At 38.5% G+C, this 27,555-nt stretch overlaps 1 protein-coding gene across 1 annotated transcript in view; it reads right to left on the reverse strand.

Annotated features, from left to right (window-relative positions):
• LOC110870457 overlaps positions 1-12,263 on the reverse strand; it is a 37,469-nt gene extending 25,206 nt beyond the window's left edge. The window contains exons 1-2 of the mRNA XM_035975849.1: positions 11,277-12,263; positions 10,771-10,842 (exon numbers count right to left, since the gene is read on the reverse strand). Of these exons, the coding sequence (XP_035831742.1) occupies positions 10,771-10,842; positions 11,277-12,260 (1,056 nt within the window). The 5' untranslated portion in view covers positions 12,261-12,263. The remainder of the gene's footprint in view (positions 1-10,770; positions 10,843-11,276) is intronic.
• Between the last annotated feature and the right edge of the window lie 15,292 nt (positions 12,264-27,555).

Here is a 27,555-nt window from a genome sequence, read left to right on the forward strand (position 1 = left end):
TGCCATTTTCATTCATTTGAACTTACACCTTCTTTATTTCACTTCCTCTCATCTTTCTAGAGATTCCCAACTGAAGGGAGCTTCCAAATTAGTTCTTTTTCATCAGAGGTTCACTGGTAAGTGATCCTTTCATTTGCATTTTCGTTTATTAGGCTTTTAAAGCCAAAAGTCAAGCATTTTCGATAAATGCTTTGACTTTCGGTTTAGACCTTAATGGTCCAGCTATTGTTCGTGAAGAACATGGCTACGTGATCGTAATTAGGTAGGTGTTAATCCCTCAAAAGGGCACCTCCTGAAAATCATGTTTACTAGGTCAATTGACGGGTCAAAGTTTTAATGTTTAAAAAGTCAAACGGGTCAGATTTTATAAATGTTATAATCTGAAAATGTAGACGTTATAAATTATGTTTTGACACTTAAACAAGTTGCTAATAATTATTAGAACATGTGTAAACATGTCCGGCTCGTCAATTCAAGTCTTAAGGTCGGTTCGCAACCGAAAGTCGCAAAGTTTGACTTCTGCTTTGACTTTTGATTCCGACCCGATTTAGATTAGTTACCTACTAATTTAAGGTTGCATTATGATCGTTATTTTGTGTAGCATAACCCTCTGAGGTTATATCATGATCATAATCGTATTATGAGTTTTTGTACAAGTTTCGTTATTATGCCATAATTTGATCAAATTGCCCTTTTTGCAAGAAATCCGGTTTTAATAAATAACGAACTTCCAAATGGTTTACCTACAGATATGTTAATGTAATTAACATATTTTGATGTTATTAAACTGATCATAAACTGAGTTTTCATATAAGATCGTAAATTGTGTTTTAAAATGACCAAGGTGCCCTTTCGGCACCTAGAATTGTTTTTAACATAATTTATCATATCAAACTCATAACCTACTGATATAAGTTCATAATTAAAATATTTTGGGATATCAAATCAATTCATAATCTGAGTTTATGCACAAGTTGTTGAATTATGTCCTAATATGACGTAAATGCCCTTTTGGCACATAACATGGTTTTAAACTAATTTTTTTTACAAAGCTAATTACCTACTATTATGTTATATTAAATAACATATTTTAACAGTATGAACCCGTTCATAACATCTGTTTTGATATATGATCGAAAATTACGTCATATAACGACTAAAACGCCCTTCTGGCGCATAGTATCGTTTTTAACCATAACTATCAATCAGAACTTGATACCTACTGATATTATAACTTATTTAAAATATTTTTACAGTAGGTACTTGGTCATAACTAAGATTCCCAAATAAGTTTTCAAACTATGTTCATAATGACCAAAATGCCCCTACGGTCCATAGTTTGGTCTTAAACCACAAAACTAACATATGTTAATTACCTACTGATATTATATCATAAATAAAGTATTTTTACAGAATGATCATATCCATAACATCAGTTTATACGCAAGTTCCTTTAATACATCGCTTAATGACTAAAACGCCCTTATAAGGCATAGTTTGATTTTTAAACCTTAATGGTCATATAAGTTGATATCCTACTGATATTACAACTTATTTAAAGTATATTGGCATATAGAACTCGTTCATGACTCATCCGGTTACCCGATATCGCTTATACGCGTACGATTAAGCTTATGTAACTAGTTTACATAAGTTTTCCGAAACGGGTCAAACCTTATCATTTTTACTTCAAATTTCAGAATGTTATTTGTTTACCCATATTATACAAGTCTTAGTACTTGTTGGGTTTAAACCACATTCTATTCCGGTCCTTAATTAATCAAGCGTATCGTACCGTTTTCGATATTTAAAGTTAACTGGTCCAAGTCTACGACTTAAATAGGACCCATTAGCATTCTAATTGGTTATTTAGACCATCATTCCAGACTAGAGCCTTCCAGTAAATTGCTGCCTACCTTTGTCAATTGATTAACGGCTAAGTTATTTATAAACCTTGCATATTAAGACAAGTATTAGCTCAGATAAATACTCTTAACCTCTTTTCCCTATATAAGTTGGGATACGGTAAACTATTACTGCTTGGTTGGGTATGGGATCATATTTTGGATTATGGCTGCAAAATCTTCATAACCCGTTTTAATCTGTTTTGTCTGATAACTTAAACATTGGGGTTAACGCGACCATGTCCTGGATATCCTCGGCTCATTTAGTTATTAATGGCCACGACCAGGCTCGGGGTGTAGGCATACACCCGTCAGATACTTAATGCTAATATAAAACGTTTTCTTACCCACTACGTGGGGATACCCCTCCATGGGTTTAAGTGGTGTGTCGGTTAATCATGTCTCGGTGTTTAGTACTGGGCCCCATATGTATTGACAGGCATGTAAAATTGTATACAAGATCATTTTGAATTGTCCCAAGTTATTTATAAAAACATGTGCCTTGTGCATTTAAAACAATTTTGAAAATATTTCAAAATGTGTCGGTTGATTGTATTTACCAGTGTAAACTAACGTATTTTCAAAAGACTAAGTTACAGGTGCAAGTATGTAAATAGGCTGAAAGTTGCTCGGTAATGCTAGAAGAGGAATTTGCAACTCCTTTGCATAAAGCCTAGTAGTATGTTGATCTCCTTTTTTGTACATTTTACTATCCGCCTGTGGATCTTTATTATTACGAGTCGTCAGTATATTATTTGAACATTTGGACATTTGGTTTGTAATAACATTTTAACTCCAAGACTTTCGCTGTGCTATCTGTGATTGTTTGACTATGACGATACCAATCTTACGTCATGATACTCCCCAACCCGGCCCACCGAGATTTGTGTTGGAAATCGGGTGTGACAGGTTAGTCTCAGAACCAGCGTTTGAGTGAATTAAACACTTGCCTTTTGTGTTTAATCTCAAATGACATAGTAGCATGTTCATTAGACTTTCTGAGTCTAGGCAAATGACCTAGGATTAACTCTTATCCTTATTAAGTTTATATATATTGTTTTCTTTGATTTTTTTTGGCAGGTTTGCTAAATCAGAATGCCGCCGAGACAGCAAGGAATGGGAAGAGGCAAAGGTCCAATAAGAGGAGGACCTTCGGGACATGTAGGATCTTCGAGATACATACCATCCCCCTCTTTCGACTCGGATCCCTTTCAAGATTGGGGGAATTCCTATTCATCCACGACACACTCTGTTGACTCGTCACCTTTGTATCACCATTCATACCACTCGCAGCATTCTCATTCTCACCATTCTTCACACCACTCACATTCGCATTCCTTCAACGGGTCTTTTGACCCAAATCAATACATTAACACTCCTCCAGCTGCGCAGAACCAGTTGGAGCAAAACGTGAACCAAAACATATATGTGGACGAAGATCTAGATCCAGAAATGCCACCATCGTGGTGGCTAGCTCACCCCATCGAGATTTCAAGTGGTTCCGCTTCTTATGCTGGGTCACAATACCAAGGTCCTAATGAATAGGACCAATACTGGGGCCAATTAAATTTTGAATACACACCTTCATACCATTCTCCTTCACCGCCTCCGCCACCTCCACAAGAGGACGTGCACATGGAGCCGGTGGAACATCCACAACCACCACCAGCTGTGGATCAACCACGACCACCTCCTAAGCCACCAAGAAGGAAACGTGGCGTACGCATGTCTGTGCGCATGGGACCACGGTCAAGTCCACTACCACCATTTCCACGATCTTACCCACCTATTCCTAAGGACCCACAATTAGGTGGACCCTCCAATACTACACCTGTGGTTGACCCAACGCATGCGATATTTGCTCAGCCACTACCGCCGGTGGGTTTTGACAACCCAGTTCCTTTGTATCCAGCTACGTCTGGGTACAACCCTTTTGAACCTTCCCCGCCGGTAGATTTTAACTACCAGGTACCCCCGTACGACCCATACATGCAAGCAGTCGTACACAACGCCTTATACACATCTCCTTTCTCACCTACTTACCTACCTACTGGTTATCCAAGTTATGGATACCAGTATCCAGTTGTGCCTCAGCCACAGCCATTGCCACCACAACAACTAGAGGCCATTAGTCAAGCCTTGGAAAGGGTGGAACACGTTCAGCGACGTGCTGAGAAAAGTCAGAAGAAAACAAGTAAATTCTTCAAGAAGCTCACTGAACTAATCAAGAAAAAGAAAGACGAATGAAGGCTTTCTTTATTTTGTATTGTATTTGTTTATTTCCAAAAGTCCCTGCGTGGACATGTTTATCTTTTTAGTCCCTGCGTTGACTTGTATTTCCTTTTTAGTCCCTGCGTGGAAAAGTCAGTTAAGTTTATTTCAAAGTCCTATTTAAGGCACGTATTGTAATTTCCAATTGTTTAATGGAAAAAATTGGAATTTTTATTATTATATATATGTATTCATTACATCCTTTTCCAGCGATCGTCTCGACTTTAATTCGAACTTTATCGATCTGCTAAATAACTCCAAAGATCTTCTTAATGGTTTACACCAGCCAAGTGGCAAGTCCACATTAATTGGCAATTTTAAATGGTAGTTAAGGATGAATAGCCCTTCTATCATGATAGTTAAGGAAGATTATCCCTTCTATCCAGAGGTGGTGAACTATGTTCAAGCCTCCAAGCCTTTATGGTCAAATGCGACCATGGCTTTTGTAGGATCGTTGTAGGACCTAAACGAGTCGATCAGAAGAGTTCTAATCCAAACCAAAGGCGGAATTCAATGATTCGGACTTGATTACGGCTTGTCTAACACTAGGATTCACTTTAATTGTCTTGTATATTGATTTGAAAGCTTTACAGACCAATTGACACTTCGGCAGCACCTCCGCTCCGGAATCAGCAACGTTACAAATGAAGACATGAGCTCTCATATTTATAGGCAGGCCAGTCCCCATGAACATGACATGTCCAGTTCGTGGGAAGTGGCCACTTCGTATGAACTGGCTCTGCCAGTTCGTACGAACTGGACAATTTTCTCTAAAACCCTATTTTCTTGACTACCGAGTTCTGTTCTATCAATTCTATTACAAGACTCGATACAAGACGAAGTTGACAGACATATGCACCAACAGCTTTATTAGTTAACCATTAAGACAATTATTCTATGTTAACATTCAAGTGATATTAATACTCCTGGCAGTGTGACTTAAGGAACCACACTAGCCGTCAAGGTGATGGACTACATCCAAACCTTTATAGCCTATTTGATCGGAATAGATCATGGGTAATACCATCGATGCGATGATCATATTATTAACATCCTTAGTGATGAAGTGCCTATGGGCTATATTTTAACATCCTTAGTGATGATTTGCCTACGGGCTACATTTTGTTGTCAATTTAGACGATGACAATTGTGACCTTTATGGTTCCCTGTCCAAGGTGGTGGGCTATGCCCAAGCCTCATAGTCTATATGATCAATGCGATCATGACTAATATCATTCAAATGGCCTCTTCATGATCTGAATTAAACAAGCACGATAGTCTCAAATCATAGTATTACCATACAAAATCAATCAAGTTAGTGTAGATCTTGATCCTCAAACATACGATGAAGACTTCTGGAACACAATAGTAGCTCTAAGGAATTCACCTCTTGCTAGAGCCATAACCATCAGCCACAATGCCCCTCCTGAACATTGCTTAAAAGGTATGGGCAACTGAAGAAGAAGCCTTTGTGGGCTACATAACAAAAGACGAACCATTCCACATGGTTTTGAATGTCTTCAAAAGAATATTCAAGCTTCCAAGAAAGCAGGAATATTCTAGTCTACCCTCCGACGACGAAGTCAAATAAACGTTGAAGGAGATTGGCTATATTGAAGATCTGGGAGCTATTAGCAACTTCAAAAGAATAAAACTGCCAACTAACTACTTGGAATATGTGTTTTCATATTCTAATTAAAATTTTAGCGTGCAACATTGGAAGTTGGGATCAAGGCAACAAGAACATCATGAACATATTCCTTACCTTAGTAAAAAACAGAAATATTGACTATGGTGCAATAATAAGGGAAGAATTGAAGAAGATTGTAATGAACAAAAACGATAAGTCTATGATACCTTTCATGCGCGTCTGGAGTGTTATGATCCATCACATAATAAGTGGATCAGATACACTTAGCATGAGTTAATTTGTCAAAATTTTGGAAACTCAATCCTATCACGCCAAACCAGATGCAAGTGCTTGGGTAGATGGCCTTAGAAAACTCATTGCTGAATTCAGAAGCTACATACTAGAAGACTCAGCTTACTATCAGCCGATCCAAGTTGAGTTAAGGAGCAATGAAGCTTTAGGAAACTACATCAGAAACAAGAAGAGAAGCACTACTCAATTTGGAAGCTCACATCCTAAAGAAGTGACAACTGCTGAAGATTCAACTACTCAATCATATCAACTTTCAACTCCAACTCATGCCACAACTGCTATAGAAGAAGGAGGAGAAAATGAAGATAGTCCACTCACTACACACATTTAAGATTCAGTTGATTTTTGAAGAAGGTACTATTGCTCTTAACATAACTCATGATAGAATATTTGTCAATAAGATCAGAGCCAATTCAGATCTTTCCAACAATGAAAGTAGTAGTGATGGAAACAATGAGGTAACTCAAAAAGAGAAACACATAAGTTGCGTTCCTCACAAACTTATGGAGAGCCATTTTTATAGATAGCTCGAGGAAATGAGGAAATCCAAATAGAAAGTATGTTTTTTCCAATCTAGTCTCAACATTGATGATAGCAATCTCTCTTCCTTGGGAGAGGAGAATATTAACAAACAACCTAACAAAACAGAGAATAAGTTCTCAGAAAGTATTAAAGCATGCCTTGCTAAAATATGGTTACCCCAGGATCTTATCTCAAAGTCAAATTTATCAGAATTTGAAAATAAGATCACAACATCAATAATTATCGTACAGTAATCCATAAAAAATCTGAATCTGAATTCTGCACAAATAAAGAGAAAAAAACAAGAAGATTCAGAACTAATAAAAGGATTGCTAACCAAGATAGAAGAAAATGAAATGGCCATTCAACATATATAGGAAAGTATTAAGAAGGTAAGTCAATCTAAAGTGCCTGAAGCTGACAAAGAAGAAATCTTTTATAATCAAAAGGGCAAACAATTAGATGAAATGCTTAATATTCTAGAGGAAATGGTCAAAGAGATGGAGGAACCGAAGAAAACCAATATGGCTGAAGCTGGCAAAAGTATCTGGAAGGAAGTAACAAGTAAAATCTTTGCAGTTGAAAGAATCAACGATAAGTACCTATGGCTCCAGAACAAATGGACTATGTGGGAAACATCATCCAATCAGCAGATATAGCAACTAAAAAGATTACAGTCAAATGAAAAGATAACTGTTGCTTAACAGGTTGCTGAACTGAAACAACTTGTAGATAATACTATTAGAAACATGTCCACAAACCATCAGCACAGCTACATTTAAAAAAATCTCCTTTTATATAGGGAAAAAGAAAATTTAAGAAAAGGACTCGGTGAAGGAAAAGAAAAAGGAAAAGAAATTACTTATCAAAGCTTAGAAGCAACTAAAATAGCACATCAAGAAGCATTTGGAAGCAAGTTCCCTATTGGTCCTCCTAAAGCTAAGAAAATCCCTATTCTGAAAAGAGAAGAAGAAGAACTAGAGAGAGCTTACAAAGCAAGCATGACAACTTTTGCTGAAGAACAACTTCAAAAGAAACAAAGAACAAAAGTTAGTCCCGCCACTCAACTCAAAGTACCCAAAATAGAAGAACCAACAACTTGCGAGTTTACACAAACGCAAAACACTTCATAGCCGGAAGAATTTCCTGAGAAAACATATGCCTACTCTACCACAAGGATAATATAACATATTTAGGAAGTCTAAGAGCCATGAGAACTTAGCTCTACTATTTGAATAAACATGAATGGAATTGGAAAAGAACAACTTTCTGGAGTCAAAGCCGAATCAAGTCAATGCTTAGGACTTCAGAAAAGGAGTATCTTTGGAAAATGGTTAGGAAGATGTATAACATCAATGAGGTACTTAGATATGATGAAAAGATTGACACCTTCTCAGATGAAGACTTGGATGATCTACATCATAGAGATCTAATTGATCTTAGGGCACATTTTGAAAACATGCGTTCCCTACTGCTCAAACATAGAAGAGTGATCCACAAGATAAACAAAGTTGGAAAAATGGTGTTCCTAAGATTTTCAAAACATGATATGGAACTTGCCACTGAGTCAGATGGAAAAATTGCCAAGATCTCAGTAAGTCCTCCAAGAGACACAATATTTGAAACAATGAAGAGAGCTAGATCTAAAGAAATATTCAAAGGGTTTGGAGAACACAACCGAGTAGTATTCAGAGGCGAGGATAAAAAGAAAAAGATGTACTCCAAAGAAGAAGTAAGAAAACATTCAAATACAACACTCAGGTACATTAACAAAAGAATACTACACTACAATAAAAACCTTGCGGAGCTAAGGGATAAAACTGTCTGAAAAATGATGCATATATGTCAAACGACCATACACCCAGATTTTCAACTGAAAATTGACATAACAACGGGTTCTGAGTCTTAAAATTGTAACCTTCATTTTTTTCTATTTGTTATTCAAAAGTTTAGTATATTATTTTGTTTACAACACTTAGGGGGAGATTGTTAGTCCATTTTTATGTAAGTGTTGAAAAGGAAACTTTAAGAAGAACGTAAGCAGCTGATGAGCCATTGATGACAGAACGAGTCATTTGAACTTTACAATGAAGCGTCTGAAGTCCACTCAGCTGCAACTAAAGTTCTCCGGAAGCATATAGCAAGTGTGGAAGAACTTTATCTTAGGTATTGAAGAAGAGATATCAGACGACTAAACCAAAAAGATTAGATGAATGGAGCTTATTTTCAGACGTCTGATAATAACTTCAAACGATGAAGGAATTATTTAGATGAAGATCAGGAGACTTCTGTAATTATCAGAAGACATCAGTTGCTGAACTAAGGTTAAAGCCATCAATTAGAATACGAGAATCTTGAAGTAAAATCATTCAGTACACCTGGAGCCTCACTGATTGAAGACTCTAAGTATAAGCCTTCTAGAAGCAAAGGAAGTCAATACAGGTGGGCAATTTGTGTGCGAACTCCAAAGGGATAAAGTACAAGTTGACAACTGGGATAAATAAACAAATAGTTTATTTATTACACATTCTTGTATCAAAGCTTCGCTCAGCCATTCGATTGGAACAATTGGGCAACTTTGAAGGTTAATTTCCTGGCTTGGCGCGCGTTAATGGGCAAGGTGGCATCAAAAGTGGGTCTATCTGAAAGAGGAGTGAGCATTCCGAATAACAATTGCGATAGACGCAGGCTCAGAAGGGAGGATGTTGACCATCTATTTACTTCGTGCTTATTTGCCAGAAGTATTTGGTGGAATGTTTTTGTGTAGATTAGAGTTCCCTTCCCGTTGACAGCTACATCGCTCTTGGATATCTTCGACTGTATCAAACACAGTCCGGGTTTGAGCAAGTGGCGAAAGACGGTGCACCTCGTTGTTCTAGCTACAATCTGGAGGATCTGGATAGCGCGTAATAAGAAAACGTTTGATGGATTCTTCGTTCCTGTCAGCAGAAGTGTGGAAATGATCAAGAAAGATTCATACCTTTGGATCTGCCATAGGAGGAAATCGCATGCCCTGGACTGGAAGAAATGGATTAACTTTGACATTTATGAATTGTTGTAATCTTCCTTGTTTTTTATTTGTTCTGTTCCATGTGGAGGTGTCTCGTTTTGGTTGTTTTTTTTCCCAGCTCCTTGCTGGGTTCTATATATATATATATAGAATTTTCGCCGTTCAAAAAAACATGCTTGAATCTTTATCCTATAAATAGCAATACAACCAAATGTAGAAGGCAACTGATTTGAAGAGAGCATTCAATCAGTTCAAAATCTTTTCTCTCATCCATCAAAACACCCGGAACATATTCTGTTCCACATGGGTAGAATTTTTGTATATATAATTATTCTTTATAGTAAATCTTTTACAAACCGGATGATAACAGAAAAATCTATATCTTCAAGATTGCATGTATTGATTTCAACTTCCACATAAAACAAATCAGCTAAAATAGTGTTTTATTAAAATTATTAATTGCTTATTTATTGTTTGATGAATCATTGGCTTTCATATAATATTGTCAAAAAAAAAAAGTTTTCACTATATTTTTTTAGTGTGAGGCTAGCCTACTTGATAGAGGCTTATGCTTCTTAGAAGGGACGTCTTGAGTTTAATGCCAACCATAGTGTAATTTAGAATTTATTTGGTGTAATTTAAAGGTGTAAGCATTGTTATTAAATTTTCTAAATATCTATTCATAATTCAAACAAAAGGTCATGAATAACTTTGAATTATATCCTTACTATTATTATTTTAGTTACCTTTTCTTAAAAAAAAAATACTCACATCAAACAAAATCTATTCTTCAACTTGCAAAAATATAACTTGCGCTACTTTTGTGAATGACAAACATCATATCAGTAGACAAATTAGTTGTAGGATGTTATTCTAGTTTTTCATGTATCATAGTTATAATTTGTTATTAATATTTGTTTATATTATTATTTCACTTCAAAACAATATTTAGAATATTTATTATCTCAATTGCTTGGTATTCAGTAAAAAAATCGTGACGGTTCCAAATTTATCATATTCCCATTTTATCAAATTCGAATTCACCTTTAGTTTTCATTTCTTAAAAAACATATTACTACTAAAAAATGAAGTGAAAAAAGAAAACAAAAGGAAGTTCTTACAGGAATTTCATGAGTCGCAATCTCAACGTCGTTGACAACTTGGTCCTTATTTAGATGTTGTATTGGCTCCTCCTTAAGGAATAATATGAGAGAGAAAAAAAGATATTGTTAAAAACTATAAATTTGTGATAATGACGACACACCGGTGATGAAATAAAACAATGAATATAATGATGATACAATGGATGATAAGATATTTGTGTTCAAAGAAAATACCTTAAAAACCATCAAATAAACTTTAACAATAAATAACAAGTCAAATTTGGTATTAAAGTAAAACATAAGAAAAAGGAAACTAAAATATGATAGAAACAATATCATTGTTCAATTAAAATCAAATATGCATATAGTATATGCATTCTACCAAAAAAAAATCTGATGTTCCATGAGATTAGGTTCTTTTTTTACTGATAAATGCATATAATGTAATGGAATATGCACACAGTTTGAATCTAGATGAGAATGTGAGCAAGTAACAAAAACACACAAACACACGTCTAACTTACTTGAAAGAATAATGCTTTCTCAAGTTCCTTTAGGACATATTTCATTGTTGGACGCTGGTCTTGAGTTTCCGCCACACATTGGTATGCAATTTTAATATAGGTATGCAAAGAATCTTTGTTGGCTCCTGTATTTGAAATATAACTCTTTTTACCGGTTTCTTCCTTTAATGTAGGATCTATTATGTCCTCTATTGTTCCCGTGCTAAACTTCTGTCTTGCCACATGAACCAACCCTTTCTCACTCTCCTTACAATAAATTTGGTCGTAAGCATGCCTTCCACATAGAATTTCAAACAACACTACTCCAAAGCTATACACATCTGACTCTCTTGTTGGCTTACAGGTCTTCACATATTCTGGATCCACATGGCAATTACAATATGTTCTTTCACGCAGAGTTTTGTCTTTTTGATTTGAAGGTTGGAAGACCGCCCACTCAAAGTCAACAATCTTTGCCCCCCATTTCTCATCCAACCTAAATCTGCTAGCTATATCACAATGTATTATCATTTTTTTGTCTTCCATCTCAGAGTGAAGGTACTTTAGTGCGTGTGCAACACCAATGCAAATTTTTAAGCGTCTTTCCCAAGTCAGCGTACACATCTTTTTTACGTTTCCCAAATAATTCCAAAGGAATCCACTAGATAATTTCTCGACGACAAGCATCATCTCAAATCCTTCAACACAAAAACCTACTAGAGTGACTATGTTGTTATGTTTAACGCTAGTAAGCATTTCAAGATCTGTAAAAAATATTTCTTCTTCATATTGCTCAGGAGGGAAGCGTTTTATTTCTACAGCACCGTGTCTTTTAGGTAGTTCACGTTTACTTTTCTCTTCTATGGAGGATGGTTTTTCTATATCAAAATGGCCGAGTTCAGTTGTGTACCAAGTATAGAAACCCCAAGATCCAAATTCGTATGTGTCCGAAAAATTATGGGTTGCTGATTTTAAATCAACGAGTGAAATCTTCAAGTGTTCCATTTTTTTTCTCTACAAACATGTGACAATGGGAAAAGAGAATCACAAGTTGTGAAATTATATGTACTTTATAGAAATTTATAGAAATATGAGAACAATTTTTTGTGGTTAATTAACTTTTGATTGCTTTTGAAAATAAAGACATTCAAAACTATCACCATATCTGAGGCTTGTTTACTCCATAAATATAAGATTTGTTTTTGTTATCTATTAGTTTTCTTTTCTTTTTTTTTTTTTTTGAACGGCAAATTTGGATCACTGACGGACCACTGGAGTATCATCGTGCCACCAGCAGAACCACCCGATCATATCCATCTCCACTAGGCAATAATGAGTATCTATTAGTTTTCTAGGTGATATATTTTTTCTCTAAGATTTGTTTTTGTTATCTATTAGTTTAGGTGATAAATGTTAGTTCACGCTTGGTGTCAATAGCTTAAAGATATTGTCCAGATAATGTTTGTCTTTTTTGTATGGTGTTTGTTATTGGTTTAAAGTTTGGTTATAGGTCGATAGAGATTGTGCACGAACTAGCATATAAAGGGACCGAGTAAATTGTCATTTTAGTCCCTGAGGTTTGGTTTAAATTGTCATTTTAGTCTAAATAGTTTTTTTTTCTCCTCTGTGTCTCCGACTTTTCCATTTTCTTGTCATTTTAATCACATTGGCTAACTCAATTTAAAAATCTGGTTATAATTACCAGGGATATTTTTGGCATAAATGTTGTGTATCGATAACCAAGGGTAGTTTACTAACATAATTTATAAACCTCATAATAATTTAATGCCAAAAATACCCCTGATTTTAACCTGGTTTTTAGACTAACTTAGGCAATGTGATCAAAATAGTAAGAAAAAGGAAAAGTCAGGGATCCAAAGGAGGAAAAAAAACTATTCGGACAAAAATGACAATTTAGACAAAAATTCAGGGACTAAAATGACAATTTACTCTAAAGGGACGTATAAAGAGGCACATGCAATGTTTTAAAAACCGGTTTAAACCGGCCGGTTGAACCGGATGCCGGATGCTTGGCCGGCACAAATCATACCGGTAAACTAAGGAAACGGCAAAAAAGTTGTATCACCGGTAAATTGGGTTATACCGGTACCGGTTCATACCGGGCAAAAGGTCAAAATTTTGAACTTTTAATTTTTATGTGCCTAAAAAAGGTGATTATTTACTTACTTAGTTAAAGTGTAAAACTTAGCGTTCACAATTGACAATCCACATCGATCAAACTTCTTCCTCACTCAAAGATAGAAAATCATTGGGTTTTTCAAATTAAGTTCTTCAACAGATCATCTAGCTTTACCTTCTTTTGACTTTTGTTCAATCATTTATGTTGTTAATTGTTATAGTGTTTGCAATTGCTATATAATGGGTATTTAATCATAAACTTTTGGATAATTTTTTGATTATGGATTAACGTTTGGAATATTTTTTTTTTATTATAAAATGATGTAGTTTTGGATTATTTTTTGAGTTGTAATTATATTTTATGGATTTATATAGTTAATTAGTCAACACGATTGAACCGTCTGTTACAACTCGGTTTAAGCGGTTAAACCATTTATGAGTCTAACCCGGTACGATTAAAATACCGGTTTTTAAAACATTGGGCACATGGTCTTATACGTATGGCCTTCATACAAATGAAGGATCTTAGAGTAAGAAGAATCTGGTAACTTATAAGTATGAAGGATCATAAAAAAAAAGCCTTTCATTGCTAGATCATTCTAGTTATAACCAAACTCTATCCACATTTATACAAAAATTAGATAAATTACATCACATGTTCTTGATTGATTACCACATCGTGTTTGACGGATTCCGCACATCAAACTCGTTAATCGAATGGCTTGGATCATCCCGAGGACTTATGATACGCATCAACCCAGTGGAAGCGGCCCAAACGTACTAGAGGAAGATAGCCCAGTCGATGAGCCCAAGACCCGACCCAAGAGGCAAATGAGGATTCCTAAAAAGCTGCAAGACTAGGTCAGCCAGATTGCTTGGAGTTGTTAGTTACCATTCCATTATTCACGTTTCCCATTTTCTAGCATGCATTTAGGAGTATAACCCATGTCTACCATTATCCATGCATTTAGGAATCATGCATCCATGTTCATCCTTTATTTCTGCATTGCATTTGTATTTAATCACGTTTGGTTTTGCAATAGAAAATCATCAGAAAATTGCCCCAAGGCTTGATCTTTTCTCTCTACTTGTTCTTGAGTTTGATCCACTTACGGATTACTTACCAATTGGTGCTTTCATTCCCGAATCACCTCCCCACCATGCCGCCCCGCAAAGACACCACCGGAGACGACCTTCCACCCACCGTTTCCGATCAACTGTCATAACTTATTATCGCCACTAACAGCTCGTCATCCCATACTGCCGCCCAGCTCACCGCCCTCATCGAGACCACCACTAACCTAGCCACCCAAATCACAAAACTTACCGATAACATCACCACTGATTCATTTCGCAACGGCACTCCCAAATCCACTGATGATAGCTCTTCCTCCAACAACCGTCGCCCCACTCCTAAACCTCCAAAAATTAACCTTCCGTTATTTGATGGATCGAACCCGTTGGGATGGATCTTTCAAGCCGAAAACTACTTTTCATATTACAAAGTCCCACCCGAAGAACGCATTGAACTCACCGCCTTTCACTTGGTTGGTGACGCGTTGTCATGGTATCAAAATCTGGCACACAACGACCTTCTCGGTACATGGCCGACCTTTAAGAGGGACCTCGAGTTGCGCTTCGGACCGTCGACCTATGAAAATCACAAAGCCACCCTCTTTAAACTATAGCAAACAGCCTCTGTTTCCGAGTATCAAACGGAATTCGAACGTGTTAGCAATCGCGTTACGGGTCTCTCACGAGAGGCTTTACGAGATTGTTACATCTCCGGATTACGTGCCGACATTCAGAATGAATTAGCCTTGCATAAGCTGGCATCTCTTCATGCAGCATGTGCACTCGCTAGATTAATTGAGGATAAGTTAAACCCGAACCCAAAGCCCAAGACTTTTTCCTATAACAAACCCACCTATACTTCCTGGGCCCCATCCTCATCGTCATCTTCCACAATAACATCCCCTCCGCCCCAATCAAACCCTAAACCATCACCGCCGCTACTACCCACACCCATGAAATCATCGTCGTCTCTACCGGTTACCCGCCTGTCGCCGGAAGCCATAGCCCAACGTCGAAAGGACAGCTTATGTTTCAGGTGTCCTGAGCGCTACACCTCGGGCCATAAATGCTCGCGTCCGCAGTTCCTTCTTATCGTCGACAACGACGACACCGACACCGACCCGATCCTGCCGAGAAGGAACCAACACCAACCACCGATCAACCACACCCTAAGATGATGTCGTTGTCAGACGCCGCTTTCTTCGGTTTAGCTTCCACCCAGACACTGCGTGTAACGGGTTACACAGCAGGGAAGCCGGTAACCGTCCTCGTGGACTGCGGCAGTACCCACAACATCCTTCAACCTCGTGTCGCTTCACAACTACAACTGGAATCCAAGTCCATAGTTCCGTTTTCGGTTATGGTTGGGAACGGTCAATTTATTCAATGCACCGGCTATTGCCCAGAGGTAAAACTTATTATCAACCAAAGCCAGTTTCAACTTCCGCTTTTCATCTTACCTGTGGAGGGTGCCGATGTCGTTTTAGGCATCACATGGTTGAGCACCTTGGGCCGTTTATCGGCTGATTTCTCGATCCCGGAAATATCTTTTACCAAAGACGGTAAGCCATGCACTATACGAGGGGAACCCATGAACCAACAACTTTCTACCAGTTCACTTTCCAGCCTTTTCAAACGTGATTCTATTTCCTCCCTACACACCATGTTCATGTACCATGCACCCCATGTTACCCAAGAACCCAACATTCCATCACATACAGACCCTATGATTTGTTCCCTGCTTCACACCTACTCCCAACTGTTCCAACCAACTCACACCTTACCCCCTAAAAGAAACAACGATCACCACATACCCCTTACCAATGAATCAGCCCCAGTAAATGTCAAACCATACCGTTACCCGCATTACCAGAAACAAATTATGACGGGTTTGGTTGAAGAAATGTTACACGACGACATTATCCAACCCAGCCATAGCCCGTTTTCATCCCTGGTTCTCCTCGTGAAAAAAAAGGATGGATCGTGGCGTTTTTGTGTGGATTACCGTGCACTGAATGCTGTAACGATTGGTGATCGTTTTCCAATACCGACAATAGATGAACTGCTAGATGAGTTATTCGGTGCGAAAGTATTTTCCAAAATTGATTTACGAGCAGGTTATCACCAGATTCGCGTAGCCCAACAGGATGTGCACAAGACCGCTTTCCGTACTGCTGACGGCCACTATGAATTCCTAGTAATGCCTTTCGGCCTTACGAACGCACCATCGACTTTTCAGGCAGCCATGAACGACTTGTTTCGCCCAGTTTTACGCAAGTTCGTTCTCGTCTTTTTTGATGACATTTTGGTATACAGCAGCTCCACAGATCAGCACTATCAGCATCTTCGCCATGTGTTCGAAACGTTGCTGAAAAACAACTTCACCGCGAAGCCATCAAAATGTGTTTTCTCCGTCGCCGAGGTTTCGTTTCTGGGTCACAAGATATCAGGAGAAGGCGTGGAACCTGAACAAGATAAAATAGAAGCAATTCAAACATGGCCGAGACCCGACTCCTTCACAACACTTCGGGCGTTCCTGGGGTTAACGGGATATTATCGGCGGTTCGTTCATCATTATGCTAGAATTGCTGCCCCGTTAACAGACCTTCTAAAGCAAAAAGAGTTTGCATGGAATGATAAAGCGACCACGGCTTTCGAAGAATTGAAGACAACCATGCAACGGTTAGTCACTTTAGCCTTACCCGATTTTTCACAGCCGTTTGATGTCACCACGGATGCGTCAGGATACGCAATTGGGGCCGTATTGTCACAACAGAACCGTCCGATTTCGTTTTTCAGCAAGAAGTTATGTGTCACCATGCAAGGGCAATCTACCTATACAAAGGAATTGTATGCCATTACAGAAGCTGTAAAAAAATGGCGTCAGTATCTCTTGGGTAGACGATTCCGGGTCCACACCGATCACCACAGTTTGAAGCACCTCCTTACCCAAACAATCCAGACTCCAGAACAGCAGAAGTGGGTCACGAAGTTAATGGGGTACGATTTTGAAGTCCACTACAAACCCGGTAAGGAGAACCATGTGGCGGATGCTCTTAGTAGGGTTCAACAGCCAACCATTTTTGCTATTTCTTACCCTACAGCGGAATGGTTGAAAACCATCAAGAATTATTTCTCACAGAACCCGAATGGCAAACAGTTGATAGCGAAAATACAAGACGAGCCACATTCTTTTCCACACCATGCACTGAGAGATGGCCTTGTGTACGTAAACGGAAAGGTTATGGTACCCCCTATTCAGAACCTACGTCAACAGTTGTTGGAGGAGTTTCATTCCTCATTCTTGGGAGGCCATGCAGGTGTCACGGCAACAATCAAGCGCATCACGATTTCTTTTTCTTGGTTGGGCATAAAGAAGGACGTGGCAGCATTCATACGAGCCTACCCAACGTGTCAAGCGATCAAGGTACCCACTCATAAACCGTACGGCCTCTTACAACCATTCCCCACACCCGAAGCACCATGGTTCGATATCTCCATGGACTTTATCACAAGTTTACCACCGTCTAAGGGGAAATCGGTTATATGGGTTATTGTGGACAGAATATCAAAGTTTGCCCACTTCATCGCCTTGTCACCTCAATATACGGCCATCTCCTTAGCAGCTACCTTCATGCGAGAAATATATCGGCTACACGGGCTGCCCAAAACCATTGTCTCAGACCGTGATCCACTCTTTCTTAGTCGCTTTTGGAAAGAATTATTCAAGCTCATGGGTACCAAGTTATTGCATTCCAGTGCGTATCATCCCGAGACCGACGGGCAAACCGAGATGGTGAACCGATGCCTGGAGTCTTATTTACGGGCCTATGTTATGGATGAACCAACAACGTGGCATAAGTATCTATACTTAGCCGAGTTTTCATACAACACGCACTATCATTCAGCGATCAAAATGTCACCTTTTAAGGCGTTGTACGGGTATGAGGCTTCGTCCATTCACAATTATTTACCGGGTTCTACTAAAATGCATCACTGGAGACGTCTCTCATTACTCATCAACGTCTCATGGAAGCATTGAAGTTGGCAATTGCTCAAGCAAAGGCAAGAATGACAAAGCAAGCTAATAAACATAGGCTGGAGAAAGAGTTTAACGTCGATGATTTCGTCTACTTAAAGCTGCAAAAATACCGCCAGTCTTCCGTCCAGAACAGGAAGAATCACAAGTTGGCAAGGCGCTATTTTGGGCCGTATAAGATCGTCCAGCGTGTTGGTAAAGTAGCTTACAAACTGCTCTTACCGGAGGGCTCGAAAGTACACCCGGTATTTCATGTTTCATTGCTCAAGCCATGTTTCGGGGATCCTGCATGTCACACTGGGAATCTCGATATGTTTGGAGACCAAGACCTCGAAGAATTGCAACCAGAGAGCCTTGAAGATGTTCGAGTAGGTGACTTGGGACAAACCGAAGTATTGATCAAGTGGCTCAACCAACCAATGGAGGAATCAACGTGGGAAGATTTAGAAACACTGAAACAACGTTTTCCAGTATTTAACATTGAGGACAATGTCCTTTTTCAGCAGGGGGCAGTTGATACGCATCAACCCAGTGGAAGCGGCCCAAACGTACTAGAGGAAGATAGCCCAGTCGATGAGCCCAAGACCCGACCCAAGAGGCAAATGAGGATTCCTAAAAAGCTGCAAGACTAGGTCAGCCAGATTGCTTGGAGTTGTTAGTTACCATTCCATTATTCACGTTTCCCATTTTCCAGCATGCATTTAGGAGTATAACCCATGTCTACCATTATCCATGCATTTAGGAATCATGCATCCATGTTCATCCTTTATTTCTGCATTGCATTTGTATTTAATCACGTTTGGTTTTGCAATAGAAAATCATCAGAAAATTGCCCCAAGGCTTGATCTTTTCTCTCTACTTGTTCTTGAGTTTGATCCACTTACGGATTACTTACCAACTTACAACTGGATCTCATATGAAGGATATCATAACTCATAAATATGAAGGATCATATAAAACCCTAGTTCATGCACACCTTTTTTATTGCTCAGATCATTCTAGTTATAACCAAATAGGCAAACATTGTCAACATTTATACAAAAACCCGATTAATTACATCATGTGTTCTTAATTGATTACCACATCGTGTTTGACATATTCCGCACGTCGAACTCGTTAATCGAATGGATAAGATTGTCCCCGGAGGTTACAAGTGGTGTCACAACGGGTGCTCGAGTTTCAATATTTGACAATCTTCAAATTCATCTGGATTCGTTTGATTTGTGTATGAATTTGAAAATTGATTCGAATTCCGTTGAGGATACTGGTTGATTGTTCAAATTTATGGATTAATTTAGAAATATATGGTTGACTTTTGAAGATCAGTAGCTTGTGATAAAAAGTTGACTATAATAAGTCAAACTCAAGTTGTTGTTGATCAATCATCATAATCAATCGTTTTCAATTGGTGCTTCAATTCATATAATATTCAAGAATCAAATTTGTTTGTGGATTGCATCAAATTTTTCATCATCAATTCAATTTTTTTTCTCAAAAAAATTTGCATTATTAAATATGAGTCTCACCCTAAAAACCATGATCTAAATAATATAGATACAATAAGATGTATGCCATATCATGCTAAAACAACCAATTACAAATAAATGGCAGGTAAATAGGTAACAAACTGGGCCACAACCCCCTTTTAAATAGTAAATATGATCTTACTAAAGGCAAAACTATGGGTCTTAGGGATCGAGAAATTACTATCGACGACCCACGAGACCTTGGTCAAAATTCAATGGCCTCCGGGGCTAGGGAACCAAATGTATCAAAAGCATAGGGGATAAATACGTGTCGATTCTCTAAGTAAGCTTATTCTTGTTAAGCCACTTTACATGATTCCGCCTTGAACACTAGCAAGAAACATATTGTCTCAGAGCCCAACAAGACAGACACACCTGTAAGGTCCAACAAACGTGTTTTCCCCTGCCTAACCAAAAACAAGAATATCCGCTGACCGAAGATTAGACCTCCCATCGAGCAGATCCTTTAGAAAATTTAACGGAGCCTCCTTTTTCGCCGTAATCTTTGCTTGCTCTGGAACATCGTGTAGAACACGCCTGACCAAATCATGGATTTAAACCTAGGTATACAATTGACCACATGCTCGTCAAAAGTATCTAAACAAACCTTGCAGCAAACTAGGTAAGGCTCATCAATCGGAAACATAGGGATCCTTAATCGGTACTTCAGAAAATTTCTTGGTACTCCACAACCGACATGTGTTGGCCCAATCCGGGGATGATTATCATGAAATCATGAGCATGAGAAGCCCGAAGACAATCAAACACCAATTTATGATGACGGGATAAATCAAAATTCTCTCCCAAACTCTGGATATTTCTACTAAATAGAGCTCTCACCAAAGCATCATCAGTTTTGGGGGGGGGGGTGTCCTAATAGAGAAATCGTCAAGATCAAAATCAGGAAGGGTGATGTGTAAACAATGCAACGCACCCACATAATCATAATCTAACCCGAGAATACCACAATCCCGAAGAATACGATCCTCCAAACTCCAAGATTACACCCTCGAGGCCACAGAAGCATATGTAAACATAAACCTAAACCTCCAAAACGAGTCAGGAGGGATGCCAGCCTCCATTGAAGATCCCAAAAATGGACCCCGTAAACCATAATATTGATGATCACTCTTCGAAGGTCGTTGTCAAAAACATAAACAACCTCGCCAACAAACTTAAGCTAACACAGTCTAAGGTCGAACAACAACTTAGCAACACCAATGAAGGAATGGAGCAGGAGGAGCTCGCATTAACGGTCCTGTAGATATGGAAGATTACTTATCGGATCCACTGCACATGATACCCTTTTCACGGCTAAATACTGATAAACCCCGCATCCTCCTGACTAACAGTGTCCCAGAAGAGTTTTACACCTAATATCAGCCTTCGAATCCCGCAAGGAAACAGAACCTCCTACACCTTAACTCCATTGCACAACAGCCAAAAAACTTATGTTTTCCTGACGTTCATCCGAAGTAGGGCCCCTTAGACCTGATGATATCTAAAGCTTTAACCTTCTCTTTTGCATCTCTTATAAGCGTACCATCATTTAGGTACCAACCATGGATGAGTAACTTACATTTATCTAATGAGGGGATGCAAAACTAAGCAAAAAAAAAGAGTCCCCAAGGGGTCTCCCTGTTGAACCTTGGTGATGGACCAAATATGATCTCTGACATATAACCTAGCAAACTTCCCATATAGAAAATCCATCCATAGGGTAATGGACGACCGCCATTGTGGTGGTGGTCCAATTGGAGAAGCAAAGCTTCTAAGAGCACCTAAATTAGGGAGATCATGGGAGTCTCACAAGGAGTAAAAAAAAATAAAAGTTTGTTGTTAAGAAAAAACAAACGGGCATTTGGTTTGAACCTCTGATATAAGGACACTCTTATCCACCAAGTTGAAGGTATTAACGAAATCAACAATAATCATAGCCAACAACCCATCTGAGTGGAACTCGTTTAAGAACTTGTTCACACTATGGAGCTTGTCTTCAACCCCACTAGGAATCCCCACCCCAAATTGATAATCATCGAGATATTTAGCCATCTCCTTCCCGATGCTCCTCATGGCCACCTTAGAAGCTAACCTCCTCCCAATCGTGCTAACAGCAATAGGCCTATCCCATTGTCTAGTTTAAGCAAACGCACGAGGGGGGCAAAAACAACGAACTCCGCTAAAACCCTAGGGCACCTCCCACTAAAGCACAAGTTGACCGCTACAAAAATAGCCCTAAGCAACCAGCTAGCTGATCGGTGCATTTTAGGTTCACTGTAGATTATATTAATTAAATTAAAATAAAATGCATCGAAATTATTATATAATATACTAGTTTTGTTAGTTTTTAGGTTTTCTGGTTTTAAGATAAAACATGCTAAAATGACGAATAAATGAAGAAGTTTAAATGAAATCTCAAATTAGAAAATTGAATTAGTAAATACATTTTAAAATTAACTACTAGCGATTGTTGATCCCTCTCCACAGAGAGCATATGTGTTGGGCCCTTAATCCATCCTTCCCACAAGAGGTCTCTTTGGGGAAAGATTTAATGCACCTAAGCGCGCTATCAACTTCCATAGCAAGATGGGGCTACAAGGGCATTACATAGGCTAGCAGAGGGGGCATGCTAGAATGCTTAGCCACCGACACTTTCATAGTATCCTCACTAAGAGATGATACCCCCGAAGAGCATAACACCTTAACCGCTGCAGTGAAGTGGGCATTCATAACTTTCCGAGGTTTAGACAAAAGGTGATATGATAAGTTTAGTGAATTCATCCCCATCTCCCTAAGCTGCTAGGGCACACTGAATACTAAGACATTGTAAATACTTCATATTCCCCGACCTGTGCTCCTGACGCACTTGTGATAATATTCTCTTGTCCGCACTTAATGTTGATAAGATGTGTGCACTTATAAGACCTCATCAGCACTTTTCAATCAAGCATTACTGTCTGGACTTATTCAATGTTTAGGTGTCCGCACTTATTGGTTTGATATGTCAGAACTTAATCATGTGTCTTTGTGCGCACTTATAATCTATTTTTGGCTGTCCCCACATATTGTTAAGTCTAATTGTCTAAACTTATCAATTGGTGTCCGCACTTATTCATTTGTCCGCACATCAATCCTTGTCCGCACTTATCATACCTTGTGTGCATTTATCGGTTCTAGTCCGCACTTGTGTTAAAGTGTCCACATTTGTGGAATAGTTTTGTCATAACTTATAAAGTTATTTGATGTTGTCCGCATTTAGGGCTTGTGTTTTGTCAGAACATATCTTTTGTCCGCACTTAATTGCTCATTTGTTAAAAGAGTCAGAACTTATTCCTTCTTTTGTCCGTATTTATAAGTTGGTCAGTAAATAGACTCATCTATCCGAACTTATAAATGGTCAGTACATAAACTCTCTTGTCCGAGTTTAAGAGTGAGAACTTATTCTTTGTTCTATCTGAACTTAGTGTTTGTCAGTACTTATTCTCTCTTTGTGCGAGTTTAAGTGTTTGTCAGGATTTCTTCATTCTCTTTGTGTTTTCTGAATTTCTTCATTCCTTTGAAGTCCGCATTTATGAGTTATATTCGGAATTTCTTTGCTTGATCCGAATGTCTTTGTATTCTGAAGTATTGTTTAGATAATCTGATCCGCGGTTTCAAAAGCTTTCGGGTTTTACGAGTTCCGAACTTTTTAGAATTCCGGGTTACCTGGGGTACCAGATATTTAGTTAAGTTTAGAAATTTGTGTAGTTCGGAGGTTTCGATTTGTGCATGTTCCGAGTTTTTCTAGTTATGCTGGGTTACCGGAGGTACCGGATAATTAGCAAATGTCAGAATTTTGTGTAATTTGGAAATTTGAAGTCATTTTCGGATTACTGAAAAGTTACAAGGTAACTATGTTGTCCGAATCAAGTGAGGGGATGAGAAGTGGAAATGGTGGTCCACGGTGTTCTTTTCAAGATTCTCGGAGTACGGATTTGGTCCTTACTTGAGTTTTGGGACAATCTTGGACTATTATCGTGACTTGGTTAGACTCTGACAGCTTGTGTGTAAAAAGGCTCTTGTGTGATGGAGTTTTGTCACGTGTGTTTGTGTTGTTAATCAAGTATTAACGTGATGAAGTTGGATTCTCGGTTGACGACTAGTTAAAGATTCAGCCTTATTAGTTGTTGTTTAGAGTAGAGATGATTGGTTTCTTGGTCCCTCTTCTAAGATGGTTGCTAGTCTGTTCTCGAAATATTATGGTGATTCTTGATAAGGGGAAGATCGGAGATGAAAGCCATCGGGGATTTAGTGGATTCGTGAAGATAGGAGATTGATTCATGAAGATTCGTGACGAGATGATATCATACATGAAGGGTTGCAGATCATGATAAAGATGGTGGATGTACTTATAAAGTTCAGTTTGTTATTAACTTATCGAACTGAACTTCATGTCTTTGTGAAGTTTGAAGCGTTCAAGGTTGGGGATTGGAAATCCAATGTTTCATTATGTTGCCGGTTAGGTTTGAAGATTAAGGTTTTGAGTGATATTCTTACATTTGGTTGTAGGTTGGTTTGCCTTAACTTAATTCGGGAGTAGTTTGAGGGGGAGAATCTACAGTGTTTGATGTTGGATTCTTCTGGTTTCACAAAGCGGCCATTCAAGTGATCGTCAACAATTCTTTAATTAGAAGGGTTGAAAATCGTTGTGCTCTGCCGGAAAGATCAAGTCTCAGCGAAAGTAGAAAGCAGGCATGACATCATCAGTCAAGGGGGAGTCTGTAAGCGCAGTATCCGGGGACTGAAGATTATCGATGCCAAACAAACCTGATAGCACAGTTAAGGGGGAGTCTGTAAGTGCAGCTCTCGTCAAGTAACTGTGCTTTATCAGTTCTGGTCAAAGTCCAAAGTCAAAGAGAAGTCAAGATCCAACAAGTTCGGATAGAATATGTTGAAACCCTAACAAATTCGGACAAGTTATGTACTATGGCATCCGAATTTGTGGATTAGGGTTTGTCAGATATTTTGTTTCCTTAAGTGTTGTCCGAATTTGTGGATATGATATTGTTAGTACTTATGACTTATGCCCTAGCCTATATATATGTGGGTATAGGTTAAAATTGGGCATCTATCCATCTCTGTGGTGATATGTTGTGTGCAAACTCTCACAAACCCTAAGGAATTCCTCAACAGTGTGTGCATATTCTAGAGAGAGTGACTATGTGTTAGTGAGAGAAAACTCATTTTAGATCTTTGTGATCTAAGCCAGCTTATAGATGATGTATACTTTTTCTGTTTGTAATATGTGATGACTGATTCATTAGTAAAGAGATTCATTTCTACAGCTTTCTATCTTGTTTTGTTTTGATATCTTCTATGTCTTGAATCAAGTGCAATGTTGATGTTCATCATCGATCCGGTGCTTTAACAGGCCAGAAGGCCTGAAAACTATAACGTGCAATGTGAAAACAACAGAAGCCTAACCCACGCCTCAACATACTCTTGTATCACCACCACCTCGCACAAAATAGTTCTAAAAGCCTAAGAAAAGGCCATACGACAACTATAATGGGAACTCTTAGCAGTCTTGATAGGAAGGGAGAAGATACGGTCAAGCAAAGCTTGTTCACCATCATCCCTCCCAAAGAAACAACCTCCATCCCAACATAAGGTGTAGGAATCCCCGCTAAAAACTTTGTTCAAGGCAGTGTAGAAATCAGACTCAAGATTCAATTAGTGAATTGTCAATCGATGTATAAAATCTCAAAAATTACAACAATTACTTTCTTGATGTCAGATTCAAGATTCAATTAGTGAATTGTCAATAAGTGTATGAAATCTCAAAATTTGTGCAAAGTCAAATCTTGAGATCTAATCGTTCGACAATCAAATCAAATTCAAAGCTACAAAGTTAACATCAGTTTTTAGAAAATCTTCGTCTTGTTCTTACTTGTGATTCGAATATGAAAGAAACGCATAATTAGTGTGTGTTTTAGAGAGAGAATAACGAGTAGGGAGAGATAGAATCCGAAAGATTCTGATGAGTTTTCCGGTGTAAGTGAATTTCTGGTGAACGGACTTCTGAAAAGTGAAACTAGATCAATTTCAAGCAAATGTGATTCAGAGTTTCACACGAATTTATCTGTACAAGCGAACTTGGTGTTTTTTTATGTGTTCATATTTGGTCGATGACTGATCGGAGTATGTGTTTGTTGAAGATGAGTAAAACATATATAGAAAAAGAAAAATGTATAGGTGTGCATCGAACTTAAGGAATATAAGATGATGGTGGAGGAGGATTAGATTTAGGGTTTGTTTGTCGCTACGTATTTGGGAAGAGGTGCACAAATCGGTTCGGTTAATCAATTTAGCCGGTTAATTTCAACATTTTGCTTTAACCGGTTTGGTTATTCACTTTAACCGGTTCGGTTAATCACTGGTCATTTTCAGTTAACTAACCAGTTATTTTCATTTTTTATTCAATTTTTTGGGCTTCTATCTCAGTTAAACGTTACATCTGTTAAAAACCGGTAAAAAATAACAATTTATTATCCTAACGATCTATAATCGGTTACTACCACCTGTTAACCACCCGGTTATTGTTCTACTGGTATTAACCGGTTCCCGTTAACAAACCGTTTTTTAGCTAAATAATTGGGAAGAAAGGAGTTAAGGAGTAGCTATTGAAATACATTTGACTTGGGCCGGTTATAAATGGAGGGTGGAGATACAATAGGAAGTTTATTTGGCTAAGAAGGCTACGAAGTGATCTTGACCATCCATTTAGTTAATCAATGGCTAAGATTAAATGATGGAAATTGAAGGGAAGAAAAGAGGCGCGTGAGTTTGTTTAGGGGCATTCTAGTCAATCCAAGGCAATAGTTTCTCTCTCCTCCAATTCCCCCCCCCCCATTTTTTAAACGTTAATAACTCTTTCATACGACATTATTTTTTTATAAAAATTGCACCAAGAAAACGAGCGTTTTTTATCTTTAGGTATGGTCTCAAATCTTGTACTGACCACTCGATTTAACCTCAGGTCGCGCGTGAGGCCATACCTAGAATAGATCAAACCTAACACTTAGTTCTTTCTACAAAAGATTTGGCATTCCTGACCTTACGCAGACTGCATGAGCTAACATCAGGTTGTGTGCGAGGTAACGTCCAGAATAGATTAGATCTAACACTTAGTTCAATCTACAAGAAAATTGGCGCAAGGCCAATAAGCGCAAGACAATGTTGGACGGTACAGAAGGTACGATCGCCAGAGCAGTTGGCCAATGAGCGCACGACAGGCTGTAATTTATCGTGCCGCATGATAAACAATCGTGCAAGAGACAAGAAGTACACAAAGACACGTGCATGGCACCAATTAGCATGCGCTGACCATTGCCCAATGATCTCCACCTAACTGCTGATGCCAGACCAGACCAGACAATAAGGACAATCATCAGGACACGTGGATCCATTCGACTTGCGCCAACTATGCCCTCGCCTGTAAACACTAACGGTCGTGACAGGAGAGGCAAAACGGATATTCCTT

The sequence above is a fragment of the Helianthus annuus genome, chromosome 8, assembly GCF_002127325.2.
Source record: "Helianthus annuus cultivar XRQ/B chromosome 8, HanXRQr2.0-SUNRISE, whole genome shotgun sequence".
Classification (NCBI taxonomy): domain Eukaryota; kingdom Viridiplantae; phylum Streptophyta; class Magnoliopsida; order Asterales; family Asteraceae; genus Helianthus; species Helianthus annuus.